The sequence below is a fragment of the Bison bison genome, unplaced genomic scaffold (assembly GCF_000754665.1).
Source record: "Bison bison bison isolate TAMUID 2011002044 unplaced genomic scaffold, Bison_UMD1.0 scf7180017864456, whole genome shotgun sequence".
Taxonomy (NCBI): domain Eukaryota; kingdom Metazoa; phylum Chordata; class Mammalia; order Artiodactyla; family Bovidae; genus Bison; species Bison bison.
Window position 1 is genome coordinate 15082777 of NW_011495018.1, and position 9944 is coordinate 15092720.

The window sequence follows — 9944 nt, forward strand, 5'->3', positions numbered from 1 at the left end:
CTCTTGAGAGTCCCCTGGACTGCAGGGAGATCCAACCAGTCCATTGTGAAGGAGATCAGCCCTGGGATTTCTTTGGAAGGAATGATGCTAAAGCTGAAACTCCAGTATTTTGGCCACCTCATGTGAAGAGTTGACTCATTGGAAAAGACTCTGATGCTGGGAGGGATTGGGGGCAGGAGGAGAAGGGGAAGACAGAGGATGAGATGGCTCGATGGCATCACTGACTCGATGGACGTGAGTCTCGGTGAACTCCAGGAGTTGGTGATGGACAGGGAGGCCTGGCGTGCTGCGATTCATGGGGTGGCAAAGAGTCGGATCCGACTGAGCGACTGATCTGATCTGATCTGAATGAGGCCTTGGGCTTCCCTGTGGCTCAGAGGTAAAGAATCTGCCTGCAATGCAGGAGCTGCAGGAGACTCCTGGGTTGGGAAGTTCCCTGGAGCAGGGCATGGCAACCCACTCCAGTATTCTTGCCTGGAGAATCCCATGGACATCTGAGCTTGGTGGGCTTTTGTCCATAGGATTGTAAAGAGTCGGACATGACTGAAGGAACTTAGCACACATGCATGCACAATGAGGCTTCCATAAAGACCCCAAAGGAGAGGATTCGAAGAACTTCCAAGTTGGTGATCACGTGGAGATGCTAGGAAAAGGATGCACCTGGAAAGGCACGGGTGCTGAGTCCCTCCCACATGCCTTTCCTGTGCAAATCTGCCATCAGGCTGCTCCTGAGTTACAGCCTTTTATAATAAACCGGCGATCTAGTAATTACAGTTTTTCCTCTAAGTCTGTGAGCCTCTCTCACAAGGTCATGAGACCTGAGGAGGAGGCCATGGAAACCTTGGATTTATAGCCAGTTGGTCAGAAGCACAGATAACAGCCTGGGCTTTCGACTGGCTTCTGAGTAGGTGAGGTGCTGGAGGCAGGAGTCTTGTAGGACTGAACCCTTAACATGTGCAATCTAATGCTGGCTCCTGGCGCCAGAGAGTTTCGGAATTTAGTTGAATTCTAGGATACCCTACTAGTGTCTCAAAATCATTTGTTGTATTTTTGGGGAACCGCCACCCCCTCTCCTACCCCAAAGTTGAAACTGAGTCTCAGAACACCAAGAACTGTGTTTTTTATAGACGCCTTTCTCCACCTGGCTTGCCAACATCTACTAGGCATACATACTGGATTTTGTCAAATACTTTTTTCTTCCTTCCTTCTTTTCTCTTTTTCCATCTATTGGAGGATTATGTAGTTTCCCCCTTTTATCCTGTTAATGTGAAATAAATTGATTGATTTTTTAATGTTAAACAGTCTTGTTGTTCAGTCGCCCAGTCATGTCTTACTTTTTGTGACCCCATGCACTGCAGCATGCCAGGCCTCCCTATTCCTCACCATCTCCCGAAGTTTGCCCAAGTTCATGTCCATTGCATCAGTGATGCTATCTAGCCATCTCATCCTCTGATGCCCTCTTCTCCTTCTGCCCTCAAACTTTCCCAGCAGTCTTGTATCCCTAGTATAAATCCCACTTGTTATGGTGTACTTTTATTTAGACATACTGTTTAACTGTTGGATACTGTTAGATGGCATCACCGACTCAATGGACATGGATTTGAACTAACTCTGGGAGATCATGAAGGACAGGGAAGTCTGGCATGCTACAGTCCATGGGCAAAGAGTTGGAAACAACTTGCTGCTGCTGCTGCTAAGTCGTATCAGTCATGTCTGACTCTGTGCGACCCCATAGACGGAAGCCCACCAGGCTCCTCTGTCCCTGGGATTCTCCAGGCAAGAACACCGGAGTGGGTTGCCATTTCCTTCTCCAATGCATGAAAGTGACAATTGACAAAGTGAAGTTGCTCAGTCGTGTCCGACTCTTAGCGACCCCATGGACTGCAGCCTACTAGGCTCCTCCGTCCATGGGATTTCCCAGGCAAGAATACTGGAGTGGGGTGCCATTGCCTTCTCCTGGACACAACTTAGGGACTGAACAGCAACAATAAATGCTGTTTAGCTCTATTTTTTGCTAAACTTTTGTTGAGAATGTTTGCATATATATTCATGAGGGATATTGCCTGTAGTTTCCTTGCAATGTCTGTCTAGTTTTGGTATTAGAGTAATGCTGGTCTCACAGAAAGGTTTGGGAGATAACCCACATCTATTATCTGGAAGAATTTTTATAGAATTGATATCATTTGTTCCTTAAAATGTACAGTTGTAATTCAGCAGTGAAGTCATCTGAGTCTGGAGTTTTATTTCATGGGAATGTTTTGAATTTACTTAAAATGTAAAGGAATTCAGTTTATTGAAAGCTATAGGGTTATGCAGGTTACCAATCTTTTTCTTGAATGAACTTTTGTAGTTTGTCTTTCAAGACATTTGTCCATTTATCCAAGATTTTACATTTATTGGCATATTTGCTTGTATTATGCCGATTATCCTTTTAATATCCGTAGAATCTGTGGTAAAATTATCTCTCTCATTACTGATATTAGCAATTTGTATCTTTTCTCTATCTCTTCCTCTTTTCCTGATTAATCTGGCTGGAAGCTTATTAATTTTACTGATGGTCTCAAAGAACTAGATTTTGGCTTCATTCCTATCTATTTTGTTTTTTTCCTACATCATTGCTTTTTACTTTATTTCTTTTGCTTATTTTTGGCTTAATTTGCCTTTACTTTTCTAGTTTCTTAAGATAGAAACTAAGGTCACTTATTTTAGGTTTTTCTTCTCGTGTATAGGTGTTTCATGCTAAAAATGGCCTTTTAAATACCACTTAAGCTGCCTTCCACAGATTTTGAAATGGTGTGTTTTCATTTTCATTCAGTTCAAATATTCTGTAATTTCCCTTTTGATTTCTTTGGTCATATGATATTTAGATGTGTATTATTTAGTTTTCAAGTATTTGGGAATTTTACAGATATCATTCTGTAATTATTTCTAATTTAATTTTATTGTGGTCAGAGAAATATTTTGTGTGACTTGAATCCTTTTGCATTTATTGGGACTTGTTTTATAACTCAGAATGTAGGCTGTCTTGGTAAATGTTCTGTGCATACTTGGAAAAAAAAATGTGTATTTTCCTGTTTGGAAGTAGAGTGTTTCATAAAAGTCAACTAGGTCAGGTTGGGTGATATTGTTGTGCAAGTCTTTTCTATCCTTATTGATTTTCTGTTTTTCTTTCTTCCTTCAGTTATGGAGAGATGACTGATGAAATCTCTGACTGTAACTGGATATGTCTATTTCTCTTTGTAGCTCTTTGGGGGAGGGGAATGTGGAGGTCAGAAAGTTGAGTACCATCCCCACTAGAAGCTGAGAATATTAATAAAACCCTGTAGTTGAATGGTGGGGAAGAAGAGGAGGACAGGGTGCCAGGAGGGACCCCACCATAGTGGAAGAGATGGAAGTCATGTCTCTTCCAGAAGGAAAGATGCTTTGTTGGGCTAGATTCTGTATTAAACAATTTACACTTCCTCTAACATGGTGATTCTCCAACTAGGATGTGGATCAGGATGACTTGGGAACTACTTAAAATGGGCTTCTCGGCCTGCCCCACTCACAGAGTTTCTGATTCTGTAGGCCTGCAGTAGGGGCCAAGACTTTGCATTTCTAACAAATTCCTAGGTGATGCTAGTCCTGGACTGCTGCTCAAATGCAGCCCCCCCACTTCCACTTTGGGCCTTACACCTGCTGTCCCTCTGTCCCCACAGCCCTCCCACCCTCTGACTCCCAGCCTTCCCACCTGATTAATGTTTCAGCAGCTTCCCTGAGGCTCCACATCCAGATGAATTGCCTCCCTAGAAGTTCCTCGATCCCCCTGCGTCTCCATGTCACATTATGCCGTGACTGCCTGTTACCTGTCATCCTGTCCTCCCCCTGGACTGTCAGACCTCGAGAACAAAGACCCTGTCTGTCTTGTTCACCATCGTACTTCCGGAGCAGAGCGCACGCTCAGACATTCACTGCACAAATGATGCCTAATTCCTCAAAGTGTGAATGGTCACAAAAGCCTCACCTGAGCTTTCCATACCTTCTGTGAACTGAATATTAATCAAAGCGACAATAAGACACCTGGAAATGGGACCAGAGTCTCCCAAGACCATCCCTTCCTTCTTGGGTGTTAGATTGGGGCAAAAAACATGTGAAACAGGATTGGGGTTTGGGGGAGCAATAATTTCAAACACACCTCCTCTCTTTGGAATTTCTTCCCCCAAAGCACACATCAGAAGTCACAGGGTGCTGTGGCTCCCTCTCAGATGAGCTGTTCCTGTCACTTCCTAGCCCTTCAGGGCAGCATCTGCTATGTGTCGACGGCAGCTGCCAGGTGTAAAGATGAATGACCCAGGTTCCACCTTGATGGATAACTGCCCCCAACAAATTGGCACATGATCTACAGAGATCTTCTTTAGGAAATGTGACGCACAGAGATGGATGAGGAAGGAGGGCTGTACTACTGCTACCAGACACACCAGACCTGAAGACACTTTTCTGTGGCAACTGAAAACCAGGCCACCACACAGATCCAAAGGGAAACATCCCCATTCACTCAAGTCGTGGAAATTAACAACACTAGGCATTTGGATAATTTTGTACTTCTCACAGATCACTTTCTCTCAACTATTAAAAAGCAGAGACATCTCTTGGCCGACTAAGGTCCCTACAGTCAAAGCTATGGTTTTTCCAGTAATCATGTATGGATGTGAGAGTTGGACCATAGAGAAAGCCGAGCACCGAAGAATTGAAGCTTTTGAACTGCGATGCTAGAAAAAGACTGACTCTTGGGAGTCCCTTGGACTGCAAGGGGATCAAACCAGTCAATCCTAAAGGAAATCAACCTTGAATATTCGTTGGAAGAACTGATGCTGAAGCTCTAATACTTCAATCACCTGATGTGAAGAGCTGACTCGTTGGAAAAGACCCTGATGCTGGGAAACACTGAAGCCAGGAGGAGAAGAGGGCGACAGAGGATGAGATGGTTGAATGGCATCATCGACTCAATGGACATGAATTTGAGCACAGTTCAGGAGATACTCAGAGAAGGCGATGGCCCCCCACTCCAGTACTCTTGCCTGGAAAATCCCATGGACGGAGGAGCCTGGCAGGCTGCAGTCCATGGGGTTGCTAAGAGTCAGACATGACTGAGTGACTTCACTTTCACTTTTCACTTTCATGCATTGGAGAAGGAAATGGCAACCCACTCCAGTGTTCTTGCCTGGAGAGTCCCAGGGACAGTGGAGCCTGGTGGGCTGCCGTCTATGGGGTCGCACAAAGTCGGATACGACTGATGTGACTTAGTAGTAGCAGCAGGAGATACTGAAGGACAGGGAAGTCCGGCACGTTGCAGTTCATGAGGCTGCAGAGTCTGACATGACTGAGTGACTGAACAGCAACAACAATAATTAAATTATCAGTGAGATAGACAGGATAGGTATCACTATTTCCATTTTTCCTATGGGTAAACTGAGGCTAGAAGAGGTTAAATGTCAACTCCAAGGTCCCAAGTGCACTGGGGCAGAGCCAGGGCTGCAGCCTGTCATCTGGTTCCCCACTCCCAGCGGTCCTTATACCCACTCTCTGGACAGCAGGACGGGAAAAACACTGTCCCTTGTTTTCCTACAGAGCAGTCAAGAAAGGGCTGACTGGTAAGAAATGTTTGTGTACACATGCCTTGAGGCTGATTTATGGGAGAAAAACATCATGGTAAAGCATTTGGTTGGAGCTCAGAATTAAAAAGAAAAGTACATTTCATCACTACTGGTGCACCGCATGCCATGTTACGCAGCAAGCCCCAGGTGAGAGGGGCCAAAGCAGGTGGCAGCAACCATGTGGCAACAATGACCCAAGGCTTTATTCCTCTTGTACAAGGCCTTGCGGAAGCAGCTCATCCCTTCTCCACTACAGTGCTCTGTGCATTGCTTCAGGGGACAAAGCTGGGGTCCATGTACCAGCCTCAGGCCAATTAAGCCTAAAACAAGTGCTTAGGCTGCCAATGCACTGAAGACACTTGCAGTGCCGGGGGCCCCGACCCACAGCAGAAAGCCTGCTGGACCTGCCCCGGTAATTGTGCTGATGCGCCGGCTCAGCGTCCACGGCTTCCCTAATGACCAGTGCTGCCGGCTGTTGGTTTAGGAGCATTTAAAATGAGAAAGCACTAGAAAACACAGGTGCGGTGAGCCCACGAGTCAGGCCCCTCTGGAGGCCACTTGCTAGATGCACATTATAGATTTTTCGACTGCAGCTAGGGGCATATGTAGGAAAACTGAGATGAAAGGTCCAAAGACCTAGAGTTATTAAAAAAAAAAGGGGGTTGAGGTGTCTCCAAGTGTGAGAAGAACCTCAGATCAGGTGGGGAAAAAAACGTAGATTTTTTCATTGAGAAAACAAGCTTAATTTGGAAGAGGAAACAATTATTCATAAAATCCACACGTTGTAAATGTATGACCTCTTGTCCCATCAGAGAGAGATTCCAAATGGCTAAGAACTTCAGGATGATTAACCTGGGTTAGATTAACTTTGTGTTATAAATGGATCAAGTCCACACGGTTACGCAATTGTCCATTCCCACTAATGTATTTTCATAAGCAGCAGAAATAAGAAAATGAGACATAAGAAGATAACTCCATCTACTTGATTCCCGAAATGTTTCCTGAGTACCTACTATGTTTTGATGGGAAGGGTGTGATCCTCTGGGAAGAAAGAAACAATCTCCTAGGAGTTTGCGGTCTCTGGCAGAAGGGGTTCACTGACTCAGCATCTGGATGGGGAGGGATCCTGACAGTCATCACTTTCTCCAATTAGTCTCAACCAAGGTGCATGCATGCAAAGTCGCTTCAGTTGTGTATGACTCTGTGACCCTATGGACTGTACCCCGCCAAGCTCCTTTGTCCATGGGATTCTCCAGGCAAACCTACTGGAGTGTGTTGCCATGCCCTCCTCCAGGGGATCTTCCCAACCTAGGGATCAAACCTTCCTCTCTTACATCTCCTGCATTGGCAGGCAGGTTCTTTACCACTAGCGCCACCTGGGAAGCCCCTCAACCAAGGAATGCACAACAAAATACACAATCAGCCCCTTCCTCAGAGACTATCAAATAGGTCAGGGCCGGGCAGGTGAAGTGTTAGAAAGCTGTCCAGGTCATTCCACGTGATGAAGATCTAGTCTAATTCTTGCACTGTCCGGAGGTGCCAACTGAGGCAGTACAAGGTCTTTACTCCTTCTTGCAACTTCTTTTCATCGTCACATTTTTCACTGCCTCATTGACAGTCACCTCCAATGCTAGAGGATTAAGACAGGGAGGGAAGGAAGAAACTGAGTTCAGCTATTTGACGTGATATAGCCTCCAGTACAGGAGACTTAGGAAACACGAGTTCATTCCTGGTGTTGGGAAGATCCCCTGGGGGAGGGCAGGCAACCCACTCCAGTATTGTCCCCTGGGAAATCCTATGGACGGAGGAGCCTGGTGGGCTACAGCCCAAGAGGTCACAAAGTCAGACACGACTGGGCACACACACCAGGCTCATGGTGAGCTATGAGTAGTAGTAATAATAGTAGATGGGGAAGGACTGGGTTGACGGGACCACCAGTTTCTGCAAACATCATTCTCCCCGCATTCGTGACATAGCATCAGAGAGTGGTCCCTGCTGTGGTGGCTCCCAGGACAGAACCCAGGACCACAGACCTATTAGGTGGCCTGATGCTCATCCAGCTCTTGACTAAGACATCAGGTGCCGTTGATTCATTGCTCAGAATATCAGAATGCCTTTTACATCTTCATGCAGGCCTGGGTCATTTCTTATTTCTTTTCTCCCTTTTCCTTTGATATTTTAAATTGCTTTGGACACACCAGGAGCAAAAACCAGAAGCGGGCTAATGCAAGTCTTCCCCAGGACCTGAAACTGTTGGAGTTGCGGTACAGGCTCCTGGCTCTTGAGATCAGAGTGAACCTGCGAGTAGAGTCACCTTTAAAGAAAAACCCAACTCAAGAAAAAGCCCGAGTCAAGAAAAAACTGCGTTCGTTAGGAGAATTCATGGGGAAGGAAAAAAGCCTTCACAGGAATAAACACGATTTTTTATTAAAACTCAAAACTTGCCAAGTGTGCGCAGCTTGCTGTCTGATTAGGGTCCACAGGGAATTTGAAAATCCAGGGGAAAATAGTGCACCGAGGAAAAAGTGCTGGATCAGGGAAACAGCGGAGAAGTAGCGGAGGGCCCAGGAGGCCAGTCATTACAGATGAGGGAGACGGAGGGTGTCAGGGAGCAGAATATCATTTGAAGGCCCGGGGGAAAAACTCAGATGAGGGAAAGATGGTGTGGGATCACTTCCTCTGCATGCACCTCTCCGCCTCCCTTTGGGCAGTACTCCAACTTTGCAAGGCTCCTTCACCAGGATCAGGAAAAGGGGAGGGTGAGCATCATTGAGGCTCAGGATGAAGTCACTGGTTCTACCCAAGTCCAGGCACTCACGACCCCAAGAGCCCTTTCAGCTGGGATCAGACTTCATCTTTGCCTCTCAGTAATCCTAAGCAAGCTTCCCTGGTAGCTCAGAGGGCAAATAATTTGTCTGCAATTCAGGAAACGTGGGTTTGATCCCCAAGTGAGGAAGATCCTTTGGAGGAGGGCATGGCAACCCACTCCAGTATTCTTGCCTGGAGGATTCTATGGGCAGAGGAGCCCGGTGGACTACAGTCCATGCAGTCGCAAAGAGTCAGACATGACTAAGCCTGCATCCTGGTCTGTTAAGATATTTCACAAGAAGTCTTTGCTGGGCAGATGAAAAGACAAGAGGAAATGTAAAATTCCTTGGCCCAACATCTGTGCCTCCCAGCAACTCATTTTCTGTTGTTCAATCACCAAGTCAAGCCCAACTCTTTGTGACCCCATGGACAGGCCTCCCTGACCCTCAACATTTCCCAGAATTTGCCCAAGTTAATGTCCATTGAATTGGTGATGCCATCCAACCATCTCATCCTCTGTCAGCCTGTTCTCTTTCTGCCTTCAATCTTTTCCAACATCAGCGTCTTTTCCATTGAGTGGGCTGTTTGCATCAGGTGGACAAATATTGGAGCTTCAACAACTCAGTGCCCATCAGTTCGTCCATCCATTCATTCATTGTCAATAATTTGATGGTTCTGATTCTCCCCTGGAAATGAACCTGAAGTGTGTCCTACACAGAACTGCCAGATTAAAAAAAAAATTCATTAAATAGCAAAGTGATCCATGAGAAACAAAACAAACTCTCCCTCCTAGAACACAACCAAGAGTCTTAGGCAATAGGTGTACATACTTCAAACATCACAGTTCTGCCCAATGCTCTCCCAGCTTCAAGCTGTTTTTGTGTGTCTGAACTATCTGGGTTGGTATGTGTAGTAATAAAGGCTCCTGTTTGTCAAGTGTTGCTTGAGCTATGGGGCCCAAAACTCAGGAGTCACCCTGTGGTTGCCGACCAGACAAATGTGAAGACTTGCTGTCTCGTCCATAGCTAGGGAGCCCAGAGCCCAAATTCACAGCCCTTCCACAGGCATCCTGCACAAGCTCAGGTCTCCTCAAGCTGAGGCATCTTATGGGAACAAGGCTCAGGGTGAGGATGGAGAACCCCCTGCCTCCCTGTATCACCCATTAACTCATTCTTAAAAATTTCACCAAGTGGCTGGTTTTCCAACAGATAGCAGGTAAAAGGGATCATATTACAGAAAAATCGGAGCCCTGTTGAGTAGCTTCAAGTCTTCCTTTGGAGATCATTAAATACGTAATCTGAGATGAAACCGAGGTGTTTTAAACAACTGCTGATTAAGGAACAGTTAGACATATTTAAGAAAATAAATTCAACTGGTGGCTCAGATGGTGAAGTTGATAACAAATCTGCCTGTAATGTGGGAGACCCAGGTTCAAGCCTTGGGTTGAGAAGATCCGTTGGAGAAGGGAATGGCTACCCACTCCAGTATTCTTGCCTGGAGAAT

At 45.9% G+C, this 9944-nt stretch overlaps 1 protein-coding gene across 1 annotated transcript in view; it reads left to right on the top strand.

Annotated features, from left to right (window-relative positions):
* Window positions 1–9944, top strand: part of LOC105002773 — a 33846-nt gene that overhangs the window by 12697 nt on the left and 11205 nt on the right. Inside the window, exons 3-4 of the mRNA XM_010859588.1 lie at window positions 7835–7998; window positions 8108–8295. Of these exons, the coding sequence (XP_010857890.1) occupies window positions 7835–7998; window positions 8108–8295 (352 nt within the window). The remainder of the gene's footprint in view (window positions 1–7834; window positions 7999–8107; window positions 8296–9944) is intronic.